Genomic DNA, 24,864 nt, shown 5'->3' with positions numbered 1-24,864 from the left:
ATAGTCATTTCTTCACAAATAAAACATGTTTCAGACTTGTTTTAGTTTAGACTCTGACTAAACCTAGAAATCCATAATTCTCATGAATACAAGTCCACTGCAGTGAGAAACTAAAGTTTCAGATTACATCACAGATCACGGTTTGTGAACTTTATGCAAACATTTGAGTCTCAATGAACAAAAAACATGTATATAGTACTTTTCTGTAGTATCTCGAAAAGGTAAGTACAAACCATTACTATGAGGTACCATGTTGTCATTTGTTAGCTTTATTATTTGTTCCTTTATTATTTCCACATACTGACACATGATCTTCACACTATATTTGGAGATAAAATCACACATTTATATTGTTATGAGCGCAGTAGGCTGTAAGCAACTGTTCTGACAAAGTAATCATCATCATGTTTGTTTAGTAGTATGTCATCATTTGCAGTAAATAGTCAATATTTCTGCTAGAAATCATGAGCTTGATAGTAAATCACTGACAACTTAACTATACAAGCTCTTTTTAGACTGTATGCAATCTTAGGACGCAAATGTTTGAGAACTTTTATTTAGTTTTCGCCTTACTTTGAGAAACTAAATGATCTTTAGAGTCTGCCATCAATCTTTTAAGACTATAAATGGTTATTTACTGTGTCAGTCATCAAACCGGAAGTTATTTGGAGCTATTGACTCATCATTTGGAGATGATGTTTATCGTCTACTTGCTAAGATGCAGCATCATTAAGTCATGATAACGAACTTCAACCAAGTCACGTGACGATAAACTATTAAACCAACGCACTGTAGTGTAAACTCACACACGCGCACTCCTGCTGATAAGGCTATGCTAGCCGGCTAGCAGCATCTATGAGCAGCATCTCCTGGAAAGTTCTCCCAAGACTTTCAAAGTAAGGCCGACTTTACAGACAGGAACCTAACATCATAGAACATGCAAATTATCTTGACGTTGTTGCTAGTGGATGTTGTGGGGCAATTATGCACGCGCTCGCGACACACACACACACACACACACACACACAAGAGGAAGCACAATGGCGCTGCCCCTTTCTTTAGAGCAGAGAGTGCGCGAGAGGCTTGCACACGCGCAGAGGAAACAAGAACTCCACAAAAGTGCGCAAAACTAAGATCTTAATCAAAAGCGAGAAGGAGTTTGCGATGTTTGCCGTGCCGTGTGCACCCGTAGATGAACACACTGACACGAACGCGTGCGCACACCACTGCTGGTTGTTGGTCGTGCATCAAAAGCATGCACGAAAAGATGTCTTGTTGTTGTTCTTCTTACCTTGGCGATGGCCTTCTTGTACCTCATGACAGCCTGCTGCACGAGCGCGCGCACTCTGATGCTGCCGTCCCCGCACGGCACGACCACGCGCGTCCGGCCAAAACACACCGTGACTTTCATGGCGTGCTCGTCTGACGGTCCCGTACACACACAGTGTGTCCAGAGGAGCAGCGAAGACCGCGAAGATCCCTCAGCCGGGCCAGAAGAAGCATGAGGGTCTTCTAGATGTGTGCGATGGAGGGTGATAGCGGGTGTTCGGTACCGCTAGTCCACCGTCTGAGCGTCTTTCCGCCTCCCTCCGCAGGACGACATTGTTAGCTGACCACCTGTTTAGCTTCTCTGCCGCTTTACTTACCAGGCGCGCTCCCGAAGAGTCAATTGCTCGTAGCCGATGGCCTGCTGCGTTCATGTACACGCGGAAATCTCCACTTTGGGCTCTTTCTCTGGAACACTCGCCATCCCAAACGGCATAATGCGTCCAAATAATGTAAAAACAAACATTCGCATTGTTATCAGTGGATCTCTGTGAAAACGTTAACTTAAGTATTTGCTTCTTATGTTTCGAATCACGGCAGTGTCAACTTGAAAAACATATCAAGCGGGATAAAAACATGTTCCTGTATGTTTTAAGTAGATTGCAAGTACTTTTAACAGGATAACAGCTTGATAATGGTCAGTTTTGATTTACAGGGTGTGTACCTAATGAAGTGGCCGCTGTGGTTGACGTCAATGAGTCAGTTGCGCCCTCTGGTGGTACTTAATGGATAACAACTGCCTCCGAGAGTCATGTTGCTTTGGTAACAGCGTGCTATGGTACGTGAGAAATCACACTATTGTTCTTTATTTAAACACATTGCTGTGCTGTATTGCATACAGGCGTGTTGCATTTTCAAATGAGTTGTCCTTGACTTGTGAGACATCAGCTAATGTCCTATAACGGCTCCACGTCTGCTTGTTTGCGGCAGCTGTGAAGAAGCTGCAAACACCACAGCGAAGGCCGTTTTTGATGCTATTACCACCATGCCATTGTGTTGTGCCTCATCTCAGCTTCATTTTGTAAGCCGCAGTCGTCCGTTGCGGGTCACTTTTGGCTGTCTGTTGTCAGGGAGGTTGTCCCCTGCACAGCCCTGCTGGGCCATCTGGAAACCACCATGGACATCTGAGAAGGGACGCAGTGAGGTGAGGTCATTGGGTTGCATCATTTAACAACTGCAGTTTAATAAACTGACATATGCATCATATCATGCCTGCATATTAACAAAGTCGAGTTTCCTAACTCTATATTCCGATATATACAGATATGATAGTACAGTTTGTGAGATTATGGTGGTGTTTCAACAGGATGACCTCTTCTGGAATGTGAGCAGATGGCACCTGGGGGGGTCAGCCTAGTTCAAGTAGAGCGAGAGGGAAAAAAAAAGTATTGTTTCCATCTTTACACTAAAGTACATTATTCATCCATCCATTCATTTTCTATAGCACTTGTCCCCATTCAGGTCCGAGGTAAGCTGGAACCTATCCCAGATAACCTTGGATGAGAAGCGGAATACCCTCCAGACTAATATTCTAATCTATTGTCAATTTAGAGCAGGGGTCTCAAACTCGCAGCCCGCGGGCCAAATGCGGCACACGGGACGCTAGTTTGAGGCCCCCGCCTTGATATGAAAGTTTAATGTTTAATATGGATGCTGTATGATATCATGTACCCAGAAACGACAGCTTAAAGCTGTGTCATTGTGTTAGCAGTGAAGCTACAGGCTTATGACGCTAGGTTCAAATAAATGTAGGAAATGATTTGGAATAAAAGTGTAAATACAAGTCATAAGATAAAGCAGCTCATCAAACATGTTGTTAAAGTTACGACGTTGCTCCCAGATGGAACCGAGTACGATGCTAACTTGCTAATTGGGTAAAATTATGAAGTTTCATTAATGTTCATGTTAAAGGTTAAATAACTGTTAATACTGTTCCTTTGAATCTGAAAAATAATAATTTCTCTACCCACCAACTATATGTGGTTTCTTTTTACGTTTTTCTTATTTGCTGTTTTATTATTATTTTATTTATTTATTTTCTTTATTCTTGATTTGTTTATTTATTTTTTTACTTATTTTGTATAGAATTTTTTTTTAAATTAAAAATTAAAAAATAAACTTTAAAAAATAAAAAGATATTGGAGAACAGTGGAATGTTTTATCAGAGCTTTTCTTGTGGAAACCCAGAATCAAAACACTGAAAAAGTGGAGGCTATAGCAGAAGCAAAAGCATTGAAGACAGTTTATTTATTTATTTTTTTCCCTGTTTTTAATTTAAAAATTTTTTTAAACCTGATGCGGCCCAGCCTCACCCAGGCCCTAGCTCCAGTGGCCCCCAGATAAATTGAGTTTGAGACCCCTGATTTAGAGTCTCCATGTAGCCTAACATGTTTTTGGGATGTACCCATGCAAGCACAAATCCAGATCACTGGACTGTGATGCAGATGAGGCCACCATGTTGCCTGAGCATCATTTAATTGTTCTAAAGATGACAGAGGTGAATCATGTTTGAAAACAGTTCTGAATTGGTGACTCCAAATTGTCCATAGGTATGAATGTGAGTGTGAATGGTTGTTTGTCTATATGTGCCCTGTGATTGGCTGGCGACCAGTCCAGGGTGTACCCACCCTCTCGCCCGAAGACAGCTGGGATAGGCTCCAGCATACCTGTGGCCCAAGTAAAGATAAGCGACATAAAAAACGAATGGATGGTAACATACAGTGAAGAAAATAAGTATTTGAACACCCTGCTATTTTGCTATTTCTCCCACTTAGAAATCATGGAGGGGTCTGAAATTTTCATCGTAGGTGCATGTCCACTGTGAGAGAGATAAACTAAAAAGAAAAATCCAGAAATCACAATGCATGATTTTTTAACAATTTATTTGTGTGATACAGCTGCAAATAAGTATTTGAACACCTGTGTATCATCTAGAATTCTGACCCTGAAAGACCTGTTAGTCTGCCCATTAGAAGTCCACCTGCACTCCATGTATCATCCTGAATCAGATGCACCTGTTTGAGGTCGTTAGCTGCATAAAGACACCTGTCCACCCCATACAATCAGTAAGACTTTAACTTGTAACATGGCGAAGACCAAAGAGCTGTCCAAAGACACCAGAGACAAAATTGTACACCTCCACAAGGCTGGAAAGGGCTACGGAGCAATTACCAAGCAGCTTGGTGAAAAAAGGTCCACTGTTGGAGCTATCATTAGAAAATGGAAGAAGCTAAACATGACGGTCAATCTCAATCGGAGTGGAGCCCCATGCAAGATATCACCTCGTGGGGTCTCAATGATTCTAAGAAAGGTGAGGAATCAGCCCAGAACTACACGACAGGACTTGGTCAATGACCTGAAAAGAGCTGGGACCACCGTTTCCAAGGTTACTGTAGGTAATACACTAAGACGTCATGATGTGAAATCATGCATGGCACGAAAGGTTCCCCTGCTTAAACCAGCACATGTCAAGGCCCGTCTTAAGTTTGCATATGACCATTTGGATGATACAGAGGAGTCATGGGAGAAAGTTTTATGGTCAGATGAGACCAAAATAGAACTTTTTGGTCATAATTCCAATAAGCGTGTTTGGAGGAAGAAGAATGAAGAGTACAATCCGAAGAACACCATCCCTACTGTGAAGCATGGGGGTGGTAGCATCATGCTTTGGGGGTGTTTTTCTGCACATGGGACAGGACGAGTGCACTGCATTAAAGAGAGGATGACTGGGGCCGTGTATTGTGAGATTTTGGGGAACAACCTCCTTCCCTCTGTCAGAGCATTGAAGATGGGTCGTGGCTGGGTCTTCCAACACGACAACGACCCGAAGCACACAGCCAGGAAAACCAAGGAGTGGCTCCGTAAGAAGCATATCAAGGTTCTAGCATGGCCCAGCCAGTCTCCAGACCTGAACCCAATCGAAAATCTTTGGAGGGAGCTCAAACTCCGTGTTTCTCAGCGACAGCCCAGAAACCTGACTGATCTAGAGAAGATCTATGTGGAGGAGTGGGCCAAGATCCCTCCTGCAGTGTGTGCAAACCTGGTGAAAAACTACAGGAAACGTTTGACCTCTGTAATAGCAAACAAAGGCTACTGTACCAAATATTAACATTCATTTTCTCAGGTGTTCAAATACTTATTTGCAGCTGTATCACACAAATAAATTGTTAAAAAATCATGCATTGTGATTTCTGGATTTTTCTTTTTAGTTTATCTCTCTCACAGTGGACATGCACCTACGATGAAAATTTCAGACCCCTCCATGATTTCTAAGTGGGAGAAATAGCAAAATAGCAGGGTGTTCAAATACTTATTTTCTTCACTGTATGATGGCTGGTGGTGGTGTTCTTTCCGAGTAAGAAAATATGTGGGATTCTATCAGTTGTGTGCACTGCTTGTCAATAAAGTAAATAGTCATATGTGAAACTCAACAAACAACATTTGGTTGATGGAATTACATACAATAATTTTATAAAGCTAGATTAGCTAGTTCACCAGGTAAAGGAGGATTATAATTTCCAATTATTCCAGTCCACTTCAGACAAAGACTGGACCAACATAAGAAGAAAAATATTAATGAATTTGGTGTACAGAGCTTAAGTTATTCATTAAGTTAAATTATGTCGTAATATACTTGAAATCAATCCAGCTACATCTGTGAACCAAACTCTCTGGTGTTCATTTTAATTAATAATTTTCATTTTGCGTCTGTTACTGTCGGTTTGATGTTTGAAAGATTTTTTTTTATTATTATAGTTCATTATTGTGGTTGTGATTGTTCGTATCGTCATCATCATTGCTGTTCTAATGTCTTCTATATTGTTTTGTGTGGATATTTGTTTCTTCGGGCGGCGTGAAGCTGAATTGGGACGGAAGTGTTTTTTCCCCCTGTCTTTTGTTAATAAATAATAAAAATATTAAAATTAAAAATAAAATATTTTATAATATATTATATTATGTATCATATTTTATAACTTTAAGTTTCAACACAAACATCCGCTCTGAAGGCGGAAGTACAATTTGCGGGATCTCGCAAAAGTTCGTGTTTTTTTATTATTTTATATATTTTTCTTCATGTCCCCTCCGGGGTTCGGTACGAATGGATTGTCTATGATTTTTAATTTCACTGACAAAAGCAACACTACCCCAAACACCACGTACCGAACGTACAAAAAGTACAATGACTTACATTTTACTGTCATATTTTTATATAAAGAGAGATTTTACCTAAAATGTCTCTCAGCATTCACAAACAGTCGTCGTTCTAAACAAAAGTTTAGAAGCTTCTGGACATGTCGACGCCGAGCAGAGCGAACCCGGAAGTCATCGGTCATGGCAGTGAAGTGTCTTGGTTCCGGTGCCGCGTGTGTACTCTCTGTCCTTAAAGCGGCTGGTCCTGCGGGGCGCAGCCAGTGGATGATCCTCGCTGACGTGGAGCGACGCCATCCTGCCGCCCCGTCACTGTGACGACGAGCTCGACGTGAAACTAAGTTCGGTAAGTCACGACAGCGATGTCACGGTCACGCTCGGCGCTCATGCATGTGTACGTGCACGCAAGCTACAGCGAGATAGTTTGTCATGGAAAAACTCTTCCTGAAGACGAATGAGCGCAACAAGTTTTAGAGAGGGGAGAAGTGGCCTCAGATGACTCAGTTCGCTTCACTTTTTATGTCAAGTTGAACAACGTGACGTCAGGGCCGACAGGCCGGAAGTTGCACCTTCAAACTAAATTACTCTCAAACGTTTTTCATGTTTTTCACATTTAAGAAAAGGTTTATACAAAATATGTTTACATTCTGTTACCGAGAACAGATAAGTTGATTTGATAAAATGTATTTTGTAGTGCTAGGGGGTTGGTACATAATTCCCCCCAGGTATTATTCATGTTCATTCAAAGTTTGCCGGTCTGCTTCAGACTCCCATTCCCCGGTGCTTCAATTTCTTCATTATTTATCAGGCATTGATGTCACTTAAAATGTGTCATCATCTTGTCATCATCGGCTGGTGTATGGAGAAATTACCCCAAATTTCCACAAAGAACATCCCCAAAATAGTTTTTATATCCAAACAACTTTCCTTCTGGTGAGCTCCAGTGTCATAAGAAAATTTTAAACATTTTTCTAACCTGCTAAGCTTCCTTTAGAAATGTTTAAGGGTAATTATTATGCTAATTGTCTGGGCCCCAAGCAGCTACACACAATAACCCACACAAAAAGCTTCTTCCATCTTCCAGTATCTGCACCTATCCCATCTGTTAAACTGTCTCTTTTATTTTATTAAACCTACAGACCGCTTCCGGGCACGCCCACTCTGCTGTGATTGGTCGCACTCCCAAGCGTTCCCGAAGACTTCCGGACTACTGCCGAACCGCACTTTCTAATTTCGCCAGTATGGGAGTTGATAACAAAAGAATAAATCCTTTGGAAAGCGACTTGAAAAGTGGTTAGGAACTACTGGTAGTTTTTTGCAGGACTATCCGTGTTTAAAAAAAACTCAAGTAGACCACTGGCTGGTCGTGGAAAAAGGCTATTGGCAAGTCCAGACCTCGATAAGCTTGTAATTTGCACCCGTCCCCCTGTATTGCTACAAAGACAACCGATGACTTACACAAAATAAACACCGTTAAGACACTTTTATAAATTGTCTCTTCAACATGACCAAGTAACATTGGAAAGGCAACAATCTGGCAGATAGTCCAGCTGTTCCCAAAACACTCCCATATTTTTCTCGGAATCATCAACTCCAACCACTTCGGCCTGATACCTGATGCTGTAGGCCAGGGGTCTCAAACTCAATTTACCTGGGGGCCACTGGAGCTAGGGTCTGGGCAAGGCTGGGCCGCATCAGGTTTTCCAAAAAAACGAAAAAAAAACGCATTTATTAAAAACAGAAAAATGAATAAACTTTGCTTTGAAAAAAAAAGTTCTGATAAAACATTCCACTGTTCTCAAATATCTTAATTTTTTCTGCACAAAATAAGATGAAAAATAAATAAACAAATCAAGAATAAAGAAAATCAATCAATCAGTAATAAATAAATATAATAATAATAATAAAAGGGCAAATAATAAAAACTTAAGAAACCACATATAGTTGGTGGGTGGACAAATTATTTTTTCAGATTAAAATGAACAAAGCATTATTAGAGCCCTGTAGACATGACAAAACACGACTATAGTCACATTTATACTCTTTTTATTTACAACATATTGCGCAACTGCAGGGTCTTGAGACACATGCTAACTCGCAAACTAGAGAGCTAGCGACCTAAACGGTAGCCTTCAAGTTATTTCCTTTAAACTTAAATAGCCAAAAACTTACCACTTCCACACGGATAGGGAGGATAACTATTAACAGTTATTTAACCTTTAACATGAACATTAATCAAACAGCTCACTTCCTTTGGTGTCGTTTAACACGGGAAAACAACATTCTATCTACATTTATAGATCAGAAAAGTGGAAGAAAACTCCACAAAATATGCAACATAAAAATATGTTTGGGGAGGAGTGTGGGCCCAGCTGTTTTAGGTTTTGAAGGGAGGCTCACTTTGGGACTTCCTGTTTTATATCATTGAATCAAATAAACATCCAGCAGTTTAATTTCAGAAAGACAAAATTTTGATCGTGTGACCCTACATGTTTGTCCTCAAAGGTGAGCCATGATGGACGACTCGTCCCTGCTGGACGACAGCGTGAACGACTCATTCTCAGACCAGGAGGAGGAGGATGAAGAGGAGAACCAGGATGGAACATCTCCTTCCCGAGTAAGCACAATTTAAACTCAGTAAACACTGTTGGGTTTTACAAGTAACACCAACATTTTACCAATGAATGGTCTTTAAAAATGTTCACTTTGTATGTTCGGGTTGTTGCTGCACATTTGCCACATTTCAAGGTGTTGGAGCGTGGACTAAGAATGCTAATGTGCTAACAACAAAGCAATTCACACTGTACTGTCATGTTCCTGGTGGCGTTGTTTCTATAGAAGTTTAAAACAGACCTCCATCCACTTGCTGTTGACTCACTAGCTGAGGTTCTTTCTTCTGATGTGTCTTCAGGTTTCTCCCGGCAGGAGGACTCAGACCTCAGTCATCCAGTCACCACAAGCTCCAACCGCTGAGGTAAGAACACCCGAAGTGAGTCATTCCATAGTCTGATGTCATGGTAGATGATGATGATGATCTCCCCTCTGAAATAATAAACATATCGTCAGGTGACGTCTGGTCACAAGTCAGTAGGGGACACTCACAAGAGACGAGAGCTCCTCTCCAGACGTCCATCTTATCGGTGAGAACATTGAACATCGCCACCGGCGATAACGTTCTCATCGCCTAACCTTCTCCTTTTCCAAAGGAAAATCCTCAAAGATCTCTCATCAGATTCTACCGCCATTGCCAAAATTGACGAGGAGCAGGCGGCGGAGGAGGAGGCGGCGGTAGCAAGCGTGGATTCTTCCTCCACGCCGACCATCTACCAGACCAGCTCAGGACAATACAGTCAGTGTATTGTCAGAGTAATGATACCACCACGCTAAAATACACCGACTGCTCCTTGGAGCTAATCGGGAGCCGTCCACATCCACCTCTTCCGCAGTTGCCATCGCTCAGCGTGGAACCATCCAGCTGAGCGGCCCCGGAGCCGAGGCCCTTCAGGGGGCTCAATCGCTGACCCCGCAGCCTGGGGCTGCCATCCTGCAGTGTGCCGCCTCACCAGGCGACGCCCCCCAGCAGTTCTTCATCCAGGGAGGACAGATGCTCATTCAAGGTAATTACTACTAATATTATTATTATTATTAATAATAATTAACAAGGGCTGCACGGCGATCGAGTGGTTAGACCTCACAGCTAGGAGACCAGGGTTCAATTCCACTCTCAGCCATCTCTGTGTGGAGTTTGTATGTTCTCCCCGTGCATGCGTGGGTTTTCTCCGGGTACTCCGGTTTCCTCCCACATTCCAAAAACATGCTAGGTTAATTGGCCACTCCAAATTGTCCATAGGTATGAATGTGAGTGTGAATGGTTGTTTGTCTAGATGTGCCCTGTGATTGGCTGGCCACCAGTCCAGGGTGTACCCCGCCTCTCGCCCAAAGACAGCTGGGATAGGCTCCAGCACCCCCGCGACCCTCGTGAGGATAAGCGGTAGAAAATGAATGAATAATTAACAATGACATATTATCATATTACATATTCATGTCTTGTTTTGTTTGTGTTTTTCTTCTGTGCACAATTGAATGATATCCAATATAAAAATGTTCCTTTACAAGCATAATAATGTTCAGTTTTTAGGTATTAATATATTTTCATTGTTTTGTATAATACAGCTTATATTATTATATACCATAATATCTTACTAATTTACTCCATACTGCTGCACGAAGTAAAGATACAAATAAAAAGCAAAAGGAAGTAGAAAACAATAAGTAAAATATAAAATAAAAAAGTTTAGAAATTGTTTGACACGAGTAACTCAAAGGTTCATGCTCTGACATTAGCCCCGCCTCCTTCTCTAGAACCAGCCAATCAGAGCTGCCTGTTGTTTGTCGAGGTTCTCCAGTTGCGTCATCGCTTCTAAAAATACCACCCTTTCCCTCCCCCTCGTGCGCGGTGGGGTGAGTGTGAGGGGGCGTGGCTTTACCCCAGCGCGTCTTTACTGACTTCAGCGGCCGGTGGTGCCGTCACGATGACGTCAATGCCGGTAATTGTAATCCCGCAGCCAAGTTGACGGTCCAGACGGGAGGAAAGCCGCGAGGCGTCACTTGGACTTTTAGCCGGGAAGAGAACCACTGCGGACGGAGGCGCCTGTAGAATAGTTACTGTTCTGGATCACTGGAGCACTAACATGGCCGTCACGGGGGATGAGACCGAGTCAGGTAAAGTTTAATCACGACACGCTCAACTTCTTCTTCGTGTTTTTTTTTTCAGTTTTAGTTATTTGTCCGGTTGTTGCGCGCTGTTGTAGCCAACTAGCATATTTAGCATCGTAGCAGCTTTAGAAACTACTTCTTTAAATGACATATTATGTGTGCGGTTGTGCTGCTGTGTTTGCGGATACTAGTTAGTGAACTAGCGAGTTAACCAGGACATTGCTGGTTGGGGAGGTTAGTGGCGACAAAAAAGGGGAAGTAGTTCGGAGTGTTTTTCGCTCGGCTGGCAGCAAGTGAATGAGAATCAGGCAAGATGGAGGGGGTGGGGGAGGGGGGGTGTATATGCTGCTTTGACGTCACTACGGTTTCCTGGAACGCAGCACGGACAGACGGGAGGGAATGCAGAGAGGCGAGTGAGACGCACTCGCTGACGTCAGCACCGCCGCCTGCTATCGATGTGTGCGGAGGAAGTGAGAGGACAAGCAGGCGAGACAAAGAAAGTTGTCAGCATGTTAAACTCAAATGGCGAGACTCAACAAAACGGCGGACTCGTCCATTTAAGAACTTTCTGGAAAAAAACACCAAGTTTAACAATAAACCGAAAAGTCACCTTGCCAACTAATGAGCCTCAATGGCTGAAATGAAGCTTCTTATCTTTCCATTATGTGTACAGTATTGTTTTGCTGTTCCGCTGCTTAGCATTAAAACGTAACTGATTTCCATAAAACTATTTTACAAAAGAGAGTTGCATGGTGAGAATCTGGGTAAAGGTGCTGCTACAAGTCTGTGCCGAGTATTTACTTTGTGAATGTAATTTATTCATTCATTTTCTACCCCTTATCCTCACGAGGATTGCAGGGGTGCTGGAGCCTATCCCAGCTGGCGTGGTACACCCTGGACTGGTGGCCAGCCAATCACTGGGCACATATAGACAAACAACCATTCACACTCACATTCATACCTATGGACAATTTGGAGTGGCCAATTAACCTAGCATGTTTTTGGAATGTGGGAGGAAACCGGAGTACCCGGAGAAAACCCACGCATGCACGGGGAGAACATGCAAACTCCACACAGAGATGGCCGAGGGTGGAATTGAACCCTAGACTCCTAGCTGTGAGGTCTGTGCGCTAACCACTCGACTGCCGTGCAGCCCTGTAACAGTTCATATGTATAAAAAAAATAATGTAATGTAATGTAATGTATAAAGTACCCAAATGAATGTAGTATATTTTACTGCAGGGAGTAGTGAGTAGATTCCTGCCTAGTTGCAGTTTTGCATATTTTCCCGTTTCTTTTCTCTTCTTTAAATCGTACATCTAAAAGTTGATTTAATGGTAACTTAAAGAGAGCGGTTCGAGTGCCACAGCTATTAAACCACCAGAGGGTGCTGTCTCAAGTCAATTCACTCAACATTTAACAGCTGAAAGATGCTTTGACAAGATGCAACTGCACATTTGGAAGTATTATACTGCATAATTGGACTTGGACTGTAACCCCTGCGGACAGTGGGGAACTCCTGTAACTGTATGCAGCACACATATACAACAGCGGAAATGAAACAGGAAGTAGTTTTTCAGCTTACAAATACACATGTGAAGCTACGTACATTAAAAAAAGGTAAAGTTTTGTGGCTCATCTTGCTAGTATTCAAATATAAGCGCTTGCCTCCAATCGCATATGTAATGTAATAAAGGTAGAGAAATTGGACTATACCGCCTCTATAAAGTTGCACTCTGTGCCCGCAGCCGCCACAGGAGACATCCCCGCCTACCAGCTCCGCTCACCCAACACAGGCTTGGGCCACAGCATCGTGATGGCACCGTCGCCGAGCGCCACGCAGAGCCCGTCATCCCATCACGCCGAGGAGATCACACGCAAGAGGGAAGTGCGGCTCATGAAAAACAGGTAGAAAGTCCTCAGTCAGCACAGACACGTTTGGATCGTTTATTGTGCCAGGCCGCAAGTTGGCGCCTTCAACTAATGACATCCCGAAAAACACCAACCCTTCTCATCTTCTCCAGGGAGGCAGCGCGGGAGTGCCGCAGGAAAAAGAAAGAGTACGTGAAATGTCTGGAAAACCGAGTGGCCGTGCTGGAGAACCAAAACAAGACGCTGATCGAGGAGCTCAAGGCTCTGAAGGACATTTACTGCCACAAGGCGGAGTAAGCGTGCGGGCGCTCCCGCCCACCCGCCGTCTGCTGCCCGTCAAAACCGCAGTGATTGCGTCTGCTCGCTCAGGCCTTCCTCATGCTGCATCCCGTCCCCATCCCGTGTGTCCCGGGAACGCCAAGAACGATCCACAGCTCAACAATTCTCTTCATTGTCTCACGTGGCTTTTTTTCACACAGAGGAACTGAAGAAGCGTCGCACACGCTACTGTCGCACGGTGAGAGTCACACAGGAGACGCTCAGGAATGTCACATGGCACCCGAACGCACCTTTTCCGTCATTTCCACTTCACTTTCTGCCAGTTTTGTGTGTCACATCACTCAAGGCTGAAGATGCCAAGAGACAGGAAGGAGCGAGAGTTCATTTTTAAAGCAGCAGTAAGGAATAATTGGCATTTATTTATGTTGGCCCCTACAGGTTTAAGCTGTGATTGAATTGAAAAGCCATTGTCGTTCATGCTACAGGAAGGTGCTGAACATGCATTTGTTATGTGACACCATCAGAAACTAAGCTAAGCTATTAGCTGTATGTGCTAAATGCTAACAGTATTAATGTGTGTTAAAAATAACATTGACCAGCTCTTAACAGGTGATGTGGGGGTTGCCACGGCGACCAGAGGGCTGCCATTCGACCGGCGTAGCATCCTATCATGTTTGAAGCTGGTAACTTGAGCTTATTACGTATTGTCGCTTTAGTTAATAAAGTCCACTCGGCAGGTTGCAGTTGCTCAAACATTGCACAATCATCATCGTCATCATCATCATCGAGGAGGTTTTATACTTTTTAAACAATACCACAGCCCCAATTCTCCTTTTGTACATTTATTGTGTTCCCTTGTGGTGTAAATAAAGTTGATTTTGTGGCCAGAGGGCGGCAGTGTGTTTGTGTGTGTAGACATGACGTTTTTGTTCCAGGGATCAAAGTTTGTTTCACCAGCCGCCGTCGTCCGAGTCCACTTCCTTGTTTGCATTGTCTTTGTGTAATAAAATATTCTAATTTCATGTTTCAAAGTCTTTGTTGAGTGTGCGTAAATATGAATTAGAGCCATCTTATGGCGTCTATATAGTGGCCTGTGATTGGCTGGCGACCAGTCCAAGGTGTACCCCCGCCTCTCGCCTGAAGTCAGCTGGGATAGGCTCCAGCATGGATATTAGTACATATACAGTACATATGTACTGTACTGTATACATACAAAGATAAAAATGTACTAATACGTTTCTTGTTGTGCTGACCTTTAAGGTGCCAATTCAGCAACATGTTTGTACAACTCTGCTGTATCACACCGAGCGGATAAAGGTGAATAAACAGGTGTTATTTCCCCACAAAGGATGCTCGGACTGGTTTCCCTGGCAACGAGGGTGCTGTAGCGTGTAATGGAAAATACAGGAAATAAGTTTTTCTTGATGAAAATGAGACTTGCAGGCTTAATGAGGCGCGCAGTCTTGCTATTTCCCTGCAACCCGTGAAGCCACCAACGCACACCAGCACGTGTACGTCTATTCATTTGATAATTATGATGATATTTACTCACGATTTACTCTTAAATAATAATATTGATATGAACTCCACTACATTTATTATTTTGTTTTTTCTCAAATATTTTGTTAGCCTTTCGACGAGCCTGTCCGGAGTGGAATTTTCCACTCACTCACTCACATGTTAACAGTCTGTCAGTTAGTCAAGGTCGCCCTCGACTGGTCTATTACTGGTACTGCAGTTATACAGTACTGTATTGCACTATTACAGTGCATACTGTACAGGAATCGTACAACTTATAACCGTACTTTGTCATCATTCACATTTGAGATTACTTTTATTTTGAAATATAGCAGGAAGTTGGGAATGCGGAAGATAGAAACAACAACATTTGAAGCCGTCTTAATAATGCTTAGTAATAGCACTACCACTGTTTATATGTCAAATATAGCCACCAAGCCACAACGGGTGATATCATACGTGTTGGAGTTTGTGGCATGTAAAATAAATACATGCACTACCACCAAGTCACCAACAGATGTCGCCATTTAACCAAGTTCTGGTGAAAGAATTAACGTGAGTAGCACATTACAGCTCAGTCTTACCACTCATTGCCTTACACGTTGAAGTCAGTGACTCTAGAAACATATTGCTGATGCTCTCCAACATAGACTATAATCTACTAAATTACCTTCAACACGTCGGTGAGCTCTGGGACTGAATCCACAGCTCCCAGACTTATGGACCATGAAGATGCTGACAGAATCCTGTGGAAGACCACGGATCCTTTTGCTCCCTTCTCTGGATCACCAGTACCCACGGCTGCTGCTGAGGACGGGCCGCCCTCGCTCCCGTGAGCCATGCTGATCGTCCAGGACTCCGTGGGTCCTGCGACCTCCAGTTTCAACGTACGGTGAAAAGAAGCCTTCAGGTTTTCTGAAGATGGGGGGCATGGCCTCTTGCTGCGTTCCCTCCACACCGAAGCTCCACGGGAAAGTTCACTCTCGACTGGAGGAGTACCGAGCGGAACCGGAACCGCCGGGACCGCAGGAGACTGAAAGCGCCCTGCAACACATCAGCGACAGAGAGAATATGGATGGTAACGTGAACGCACCACTTCCTGTAATGTACTTCATATTTAGACACTAATTTGTATACAAACATGTTGATGGATTACAAACTAATTTAGTCTGAAGGGGGGGGGTCATCTGTCTTTTTGACAATGCTGCCTGAATGGGTCACATGACACCGTCACTACCAACTGGTTCTGATCCATTTGGGAGGAAGGAAACAACATCTTGGAGGAAACAGGAATCCTAAAACAGAGTCCTTAGTGAAATTAACATGGCGCTCGGAGGGTGGGGGCAATTGTGGACTCATTTGTGAGAAGGTGTGGGTGTGGGTATTCGTGTATTATTTACCAGCATCTCCTCTTTCAGCCACAGGCAGTCTTCATTAAAGTTTACTGGAGGAGGCAAAGGTTCCGAAATGTTACACCTGACAAAGTAAAACAACAACTATGAGGAGGTCTTCCACATCCAGAATGTCTATATAGTTTCCCGTGAATTCATTTATTTGTGGCGCCCCCCCCCCCCCCAAAAAAAATACATTTGGACATAGCAAGAGGGGACCAGTGTTGCCAATGCAGCCACTACAAGTATTCAACCCCCCCTCAACAAGCCACAAATCCATTTTTTGGTCATGAACATGCGTCATGTTCAATTCCCTTTGACCTCACATTTGGTCCCAAATGCCTAATAATAATAATAATAATAATAATAATTCCTGTTACCATACACATCAAACCGACATAATCTTCTCTCTGAAACTGAACAACGCCTGCGACCCCCACGCACCACAAATAAATTGCAGTCCTGCAAGAAACAACTGCTGCCATTCAGCATCTTTTGTCTCGGCAGAGTTGGACATGATGTTCAGTCCCGCAGATCATCCACGAACCAGCACCATGTTCCTCAGCAAGTCCCTCAGTGATGGTGAGATGTCAGATTCAACTACAACTACAACTGCTTCTCGTTTCACTAACATAACGATGCTGAATGGAACAGAACCAAGCCAGCAGCCACATTCTAAAAAGAAAACGGTAAAAGTTATGTTTAACCCTTAGATGCATAAGTGGGTCAAAAATGACCCGGTCAGGTTGTTTTCTTGAAATATCTTCGTAATGAAAAATTGTTATTTCATATTCCTCAAAAAACATGTTTTTGATATCATGCCATTCACATTTTTAACTTATCTTTTATACATTTTAAGACATTTTTGTTTTTGTGTTACTGCCCCAACCTTCCATAAGTGGGTCAAAAATGACCCGGTCAGGTTGTTTTCTTGAAATATCTTTGTAATTAAATTTTTTGTATCATTTCATATTCAAGGTATTCATCAAAAAACATGTTTTTGATATCATGCCATTCACATTTTTAACTTATCTTTTATACATTTTAAGAAATTTTACTTTTTGTGTTACTACCCCAACCTTCCATAAGTGGGTAAAAAATGACCTGGTCAGGTTGTTTTCTTGAAATATCTTTGTAATGAAAATGTTTTATCATTTCATATTTCAGGTATTCCTCAAAAAACATGTTTTTGATATCATGCCATTCACATTTTTAACTTATCTTTTATACATTTTAAGAATTTTTTGTTTTTGTGTTACTACCCCAATCTTTCGTAAGTGGGTCAAAAATGACACGGCCAGGTTTTCTTGGAATATTTTTGTAATGAAAAATTGTTCTCATTTCATATTCCAGGTATTCCTCAAAAAACATGTTTTTGATATCATGCCATTCACATTTTTAACTTACCTTTTATACATTTTAAGATTTTTTTGTTTTTGTGTTACTACCCCAACCTTCCATAAGTGGGTCAAAAATGACCCAGTCAGGTTGTTTTCTTGAAATATCTTCATAATGAAACATTTTTATCATTTTATATTCCAGGTATTCCTCAAAAATAATATTTTTGATGTCATGCCATTGACATTTTTAACTAACCTTTATGCAACACACAATGGAGCCTCACATTTTCTATTGTTGTATGGGGTCATTTTCTTTTTCAAAGATGTAAAAAAGTGAAAAATGAAGATGTTTCTAACATGAAATCATTCTTGTGTGGTCCTAAATATAATACCAAATATCATGCAAGTGATTATTCCTAACCAAAATGGCAAAATTGGCATAAAAAGGCATTGATTCCAGTATGGGTCATTTTTGAGCCACTTATGGAAGAGTGTAGGGTCCAATCACTCATGCATCTAAGGGTTAATTACATTTTAATCTCGCCTGGAGGATTGTTAAAAACCAACCTTTAGACTCAATCTTCCTGTGTTTTTCGCCATGGCCCAAACCGGAACAATAATTAAGAGTCGCAAAGTGATTTTGTCTCCCTCTGATGGCCAAATGACCTCACTGCATCCGCTTTTCTAAGTTGTTGCGTTGCTGAAGTCAATTTAGTGACCAGACTGCTTTTGTTTTGTTTATGCAGTGACAGAAAAACAGAGGATACATTTTATACGTTATGTGAGTATCATCGTCATCACACGCTCATTGACGGCTATCACAAGCACCCATGCTAGTTAATATTTGTGTGTGTGTGTGTGTGTGTGTGTGTGTGTCAGTATGGTCCCATCACTAGGTGCAAGTACAGTTCCTGCTCCACCATCTTTCTTGATGAGAACACAGTCAGTAGGCCACACCTCAAATACACCATTAAATGGTACCAAAGTACACCAATAGAAATGTTTTTTTTTAAATATAAAAGTGATTCCTTTGAGCAAACGTGTGCCTTTTTACAGCGTGGCGCTGGCCATTTACTACCACATCAAAAACAGGTGAGGCGGTGCATGTGTTGGATTTGGATGTAAATGATGTGAATGACGTGAATGATGTGAATGACGTGTCTGCGTCCAGGGATGAACCCGGAACGATGCCCCTGGACATTTTTGATGAGCGGCTTCATCCCCTTTCAGTGAGACACCCACTGCCACATTCTGCCACATGAGTTGTTTCTCTTAATCTTCCACCACTCACCCCCCCCCCCCGCAGAGATCCCAAGTGCCGCCAGACTACGACCGGCGTGACCCGGAGCAGAGGCAGATCTATCGCTTTGTGCGTACGCTCTTCTCCGCCGCTCAGCTGGCTTCGGAGTGTGCCATCGTCACACTGGTACCATCACAGTAATACCATCTGTTACACAGGAAACTATTTGTTTGGCTTCTAAATTGCTACTGTTTAGCATTGCTAATTGACATGCGTGATACAGACAACACTTAACCTTCCTCTTGTGTTAGCTTTCTGGTATCATCTCTTATGTTAAAGGGTCGGTTTTGACCCATGTATTAAATCAGCTATAAAATACACTACAAACAACAAATAAGTTAACAAGTTAAATTTGCTTCTCGCAGGGCAGCACGGTGGTCAAGTGGTTAGCGTGCAGACCTCACAGCTAAGAGACCAGGGTTCAATTCCACCCTCGGCCATCTCTGTGTGGAGTTTGCATGTTCTCCCCGTGCATGCGTGGGTTTTCTCCGGGTACTCCGGTTTCCTCCCACATTCCAAAAACATGCTAGGTTAATTGGCCACTCCAAATTGTCCATAGGTATGAATGTGAGTGTGAATGGTTGTTTGTCTATATGTGCCCTGTGATTGGCTGGCCACCAGTCCAGGGTGGACCCCGCCTCTTGCCTGAAGACAGCTGGGATAGGCTCCAGCATCTCCCACGACCCTCGTGAGGAAAACCGGTAGAAAATGAATGAATGAATGAATGTCTTGGTTACCTTCTTAGGCTTCCTCATCCATGAAAATGTTGGTTTTAATACTTTTGGTGTGGACAGGTAAGCCTTTTTTTGTCACTATACCCCTCCATTTCAATTTCCCAAAATGGTCAAATGAACCTCAAAAGAATCATTCATTCATTCATTCATTCATTTTCTACCGCTTATCCTCACAAGGGTCGCAGGGGTGCTGGAGCCTATCCCAGCTGTCTTCGGGCGAGAGGCGGGGTACACCCTGGACTGGTGGCCAGCCAATCACAGGGCACATATAGACAAACAACCATTCACACTCACATTCATACCTATGGACAATTTGGAGTGGCCAATTAACCTAGCATGTTTTTGGAATGTGGGAGGAAACCGGAGTACCCGAAGAAAAGCCACGCATGCACAAGAAACATCTATGGTGTTGGGGTGAATTTTGACCCATATATATTAATGTCAAGAAAAGGTAGAAAAAGTTATTTTTTTCAGCAACAGAACTTTAGTATAAAGTGAAATGAAAAAGCAGAACAGGTCCAGATCTTGGTTCACTGTACTTCTTGCCATTCTTTCCATGATCCAAATTGTAAATGTGAAATCAGCCATCAGTCAAATGAGTGAATTCACCTCACATGTCTGGACATTGTTTTTCTGCTGGTATACTGGAAAATTGGTCAAAATGAGAATCCCCTAAAGCTTCCATGATGAGAAGAGGAGCTGGTTGTCGTTGTGTTGGCTAATTGTACACTTATGATTTCAGTTTTGGCTCAAAATATTGCTTTATAGTCATATTATTATAACCGGGTCGAAACCGACCCTAACAATACAGTTGTCATAATTTCAACCAGATCATTTTAAAATGTAGTAAAAATTATTTTTTTGGTTTTATTTTGTTGAAATAGAGTTTCCTGACAAAGTCAAAAAGCCTTGATGCAATAAACAAATGTTATGGGATTCTTTTTATGCATTAAAATGTAAAACGGGTCGGTGCCGACCCCAACACAAGAGGAAGGTTAACAAACAAACTAACCATTGGAGATTAAGGAGAGAAGTTCATGCACACAAAAAGGTGACTGATTGATGATGATTCTATATTAAGACAACGTTTCCCATCCATCATTCATTAGCGGTGGCCCGCTACTTCTTATTGACGTATTGAAATGTGCAGGTGTACCTGGAGAGGCTGCTGGCGTATGCGGACATCTCCATGAGTCCAGGCACCTGGAAGAGGATGGTGCTGGGAGCCGTCCTGCTGGCTTCCAAAGTGTGGGATGACCAGGCCGTGTGGAACGTGGACTACTGTCAGATCCTGAAAGATATGGTGGTGGATGACATGTACGTAGGTGACATGCCTCGTGTTGGTCACCGAGCCACACGTGACGACATGATGCCTTTTTCCCACCAGGAATGAGCTAGAACGTCACTTCCTGGAGCTTCTGCAGTTCAACATCAATGTGCCTTCTAGCGTTTATGTCAAGTATTACTTTGACCTGCGCTCGCTCTCGGAGGCCAATGACCTCAGCATCCCCCTGGAGCCCCTCAGCCGCGACAAGGCCCGAAAACTGGAGGTGGGATAAAATATAAGAATATTATATTTAGATGCATATCTGCATGAAATATTGTAATAAGACAACAATGACATGCTAACCACTTACAGACCTGCCAACCATGATTGGCAAGATGAAATATTACGTATATGTGCCCATAACACTGCAATAATAGTGACATTGTTACCATGCCAATAACACACTAATAACATGTTAATAGCTCCATCATACACTATTAACATGCCTATAACACACTAATAACATGCTAATATCTTAATAGCACACCAATAATGCACTATTAACAATAATTAATTAGATTGTTATGATGCCAACAACACACTGCTAATGCTAATATCGAAATAACACACCAATTATACAGTTAAGATGCTAATAAAACACTAACAGCATGCTAATATCTCCATCACACACTATTAACATGCCTATAACACACTAATAACATGCTACTATCTTAATAGCACACCAATAATGCACTGTTAACATTGTTACCATGCCAATAACACACTAATAACATGCTAATATCTCCATCATGCACTATTAACATGCCTATAACACACTAATAACATGCTAATATCTCCATCATACATTATTAACATGCCTATAACACACTAATAACATGCTAATATCTCCATCATACACTATTAACATGCCTATAACACACTAATAACATGCTAATATCTCCATCATACATTATTAACATGCCTATAACACACTAATAACATGCTAATATCTCCATCATACACTAACATGCCTATAACACACTAATAACATGCTAATATCTTAATAGCACACCAATAATTCACTATTAACATTGTTACCATGCCAATAACACACTAATAACATGCTAATATCTCCATCATACACTATTAACATGCCTATAACACACTAATAACATGCTAATATCTTAATAGCACACCAATAATGCACAATTAACATTGTTACCATGCCAATAACACACTAATAACATGCTAGTATCTCATTATACACTATTAACATGTCTATAACACACTAATAACATGCTAATATCTCCATCATACACTATTAACATGCCTATAACACATTAATAACATGCTAATATCTCCATCATACACTATTAACATGCCTATAACACACTAATAACATGCTAATATCTTAATAGCACACCAATAATGCACAATTAACATTGTTACCATGCCAATAACACACTAATAACATGCTAATATCTCCATCATACACTATTAACATGCCTATAACACACTAATAACATGCTAATATCTCCATCATACATTATTAACATGCCTATAACACACTAATAACATGCTAGTATCTTAATAGCACACCATTAATGCACTATTAACATTGTTACCATGCCAATAACACACTAATAACATGCTAATAGCTCCATCATACACTATTAACATGCCTATAACACACTAATAACATGCTAATATCTTAATAGCACACCAATAATGCACTATTAACATTGTTACCATGCCAATAACACACTAATAACATGCTAATATCTCATTATACACTATTAACATGCCTATAACACACTAATAACATGCTAATATCTCCATCATACATTATTAACATGCCTATAACACACTAATAACATGCTAATATCTTAATAGCACACCAATAATGCACTATTAACATTGTTACCATGCCAATAACACACTAATAACATGCTAATATCTCATTATACACTATTAACATGCCTATAACACACTAATAACATGCTAATATCTCCATCATACATTATTAACATGCCTATAACACACTAATAACATGCTAATATCTTAATAGCACACCAATAATGCACTATTAACATTGTTACCATGCCAATAACACACTAATAACATGCTAATATCTCATTATACACTATTAACATGCCTATAACACACTAATAACATGCTAATATCTCCATCATACATTATTAACATGCCTATAACACACTAATAACATGCTAATATCTTAATAGCACACCAATAATGCACTATTAACAATAGTTAATTAGATTGTTACGATGCCAATAACACACTGCTAATACTAATATCTAAATAACACACCAATTATACAGTTAAGCCACAGCCACATGTAGTGGCCGCAGACGTGGTCGGTGAAATGGAAAAGGCTTACCGCAAAGTTGTTTTCTTTAGGTTTGATTTGGAAAAAAGGGTTGTGAGCATGCCGCTTGTTGAGCAGCCACAGCAGGAGCCGCTTCTTGAGCAGCCACTGCAGGAGCCGCTTGTTGAGCAGCCACGGAAAGGAGCTGCTGATTGCCTGCACCCGCTGGCCCTTTAGTGTTTCCTTGCAGCAACCACAGCCAACCAGGAGGGGATCTCACGTCAGCTGACCAAGTCATATGACTGCCCCTCATTAGGGTGGTGGCATGACATCATGACATGGGTTCCATGTTGAACTGAGGGAAGACATTGTTGAGCTGTTGTGTGAAGGAGGTTGGGTCTGAGCAGGTTTGGTGGGTGGACCTGTCATGGTGTTTCATCCCTGCCCTGCCTCCCTGGCATTCCCGGATGTTCATTTCTTCTCCATCTACATGACCTCCAACCAGATGTCTGAGGGGGTACGCAAACTGTGAAAAGTTTGGGAACCAGGACCCTATGGCATTCCCACTCAGGGAACCTAGGAATGAAAGGATGTAAATGCGGCCTGCTCGTGGCCTCATCAAGTAGCATGTTAGCAAGTTAAACCGTACCAGTGATATATTCAAATACAAAGCCAACAGCATCAATTTGGGGAAAAAAGGCTCCACATTTTGAAATCAAATATTAAAACAACAACAACGGTGGTCCTGCGGGACCGTTTGAGCGAGAAGATCCCGTAACTGAAACTGCATTCCTACCTCCTCGTTCAGGCTATTTCCAGACTGTGTGACGACAGCTTCAAGGACGCGCGGCGAGCCGCCGGGAAACGCTCGGCTAGCGTGGACGACCTGTACGGAGTCACATGGGTCCCTGCCATCCTCTCCTGACACAGACTGACTGATGGCGTGCTGGACTCCATCTTGGATGTCAGGTCTTGTCGTGGGGTACCGACCTATAATAAGATGTCTGATCATTTGAGGAGGTTTTGACCCAACACCCTCGCATAGACTTTCTAAAATCTTCCTCTGACATGCAAGAGAATCACTTATTTCACTTTTCCATGGCAATATTTTAGTTGATTTGTTATGGTGAGTTGATGGGAGGGGCTTGTTTGATTTGGCGTTAGTGGCTTTAAAAAAAAACAAAAAAACTCAAAATATGTCGACTCATCACTCCTGCTATGGCTTCTTATTCTCTGGCAGACCAAGCGTGTATGAGCTGTTAGGAAGCAGAGTTATGATGCCATCTACTGTATGGTGTTGGAACAACAAGTTACATTCACAGACATTCATTCATTCATTTTCTACCGCTTTTTCCTCATGAGGGTCGCGGGGGGTGCTGGAGCCTATCCCAGCTGTCTTTGGGCAAGAGGCGGGGTACACCCTGGACTGGTGGCCAGCCAATCACAGGGCACATATAGACAAACAACCATTCACACTCACATTCATACCTATGGACAATTTGGAGTGGCTAATTAACCTAGCATGTTTTTGGAATGTGGGAGGAAACCGGAGTACCCGGAGAAAACCCACGCATGCACAGGGAGAACATGCAAACTCTACACAGAGATGGCCGAGGGTGGAATTGAACCCTGGTCTCCTAGCTG

At 42.1% G+C, this 24,864-nt stretch overlaps 3 protein-coding genes and 1 long non-coding RNA gene across 13 annotated transcripts in view; 2 read left to right on the top strand and 2 right to left on the bottom strand.

Moving 5' to 3' along the window:
• pard3ab (par-3 family cell polarity regulator alpha, b) overlaps positions 1-1,662 on the bottom strand; it is a 179,690-nt gene extending 178,028 nt beyond the window's left edge. For all 9 annotated transcript variants that reach the window (XR_013629454.1, XR_013629455.1, XM_058080481.2 and 6 more), the window contains exon 1: positions 1,292-1,662. Coding sequence is in view for 7 of the 9 variants with exons in the window: in XM_058080481.2 (XP_057936464.2) it covers positions 1,292-1,411 (120 nt within the window). In the remaining 2 variants the exon portion in view is untranslated. The remainder of the gene's footprint in view (positions 1-1,291) is intronic.
• Positions 1,663-2,109: 447 nt separating this feature from the next.
• Positions 2,110-6,939, bottom strand: LOC144901288 (uncharacterized). Its single transcript, XR_013629453.1, has 2 exons — positions 6,553-6,939; positions 2,110-2,450 (listed from the first exon to the last, which is right to left on the bottom strand). It is a non-coding gene; the product is annotated as an uncharacterized LOC144901288 (long non-coding RNA).
• crema (cAMP responsive element modulator a) lies at positions 6,696-14,372 on the top strand. 2 transcript variants are annotated; one of them, XM_078794748.1, is made up of 8 exons: positions 6,696-6,820; positions 8,980-9,091; positions 9,386-9,448; positions 9,541-9,614; positions 9,681-9,823; positions 9,921-10,091; positions 12,939-13,098; positions 13,215-14,372. In XM_078794748.1, the coding sequence occupies exons 2-8, from the start codon at positions 8,987-8,989 to the stop codon at positions 13,357-13,359; spliced, it is 861 nt and encodes a 286-aa protein (XP_078650874.1). In that variant the 5' UTR covers positions 6,696-6,820; positions 8,980-8,986; the 3' UTR covers positions 13,360-14,372. The 2 variants fall into 2 exon arrangements, with proteins under 2 accessions (XP_078650874.1, XP_057944691.1); XM_058088708.2 differs by lacking the exons at positions 6,696-6,820; positions 8,980-9,091; positions 9,386-9,448; ... (1 more) ...; positions 9,681-9,823; positions 9,921-10,091 and adding an exon at positions 11,016-11,196.
• A 1,012-nt stretch (positions 14,373-15,384) lies between these two features.
• Positions 15,385-24,382, top strand: LOC131098682 (cyclin-Y-like). Its single transcript, XM_078794747.1, has 10 exons — positions 15,385-15,937; positions 16,758-16,832; positions 18,337-18,371; positions 18,470-18,567; positions 18,647-18,682; positions 18,762-18,819; positions 18,897-19,016; positions 20,775-20,941; positions 21,012-21,174; positions 24,029-24,382. The coding sequence occupies exons 1-10, from the start codon at positions 15,781-15,783 to the stop codon at positions 24,143-24,145; spliced, it is 1,026 nt and encodes a 341-aa protein (XP_078650873.1). The 5' UTR covers positions 15,385-15,780; the 3' UTR covers positions 24,146-24,382.
• The last annotated feature ends 482 nt before the right edge of the window (positions 24,383-24,864 follow it).

This window comes from Doryrhamphus excisus, linkage group LG11 (assembly GCF_037039965.1).
Source record: "Doryrhamphus excisus strain RoL-2023G ecotype Guam linkage group LG11, RoL_Dexc_Guam_v1.1, whole genome shotgun sequence".
Classification (NCBI taxonomy): Eukaryota; Metazoa; Chordata; class Actinopteri; order Syngnathiformes; family Syngnathidae; genus Doryrhamphus; species Doryrhamphus excisus.
This window is presented reverse-complemented; position numbering and strand designations above follow the sequence as displayed.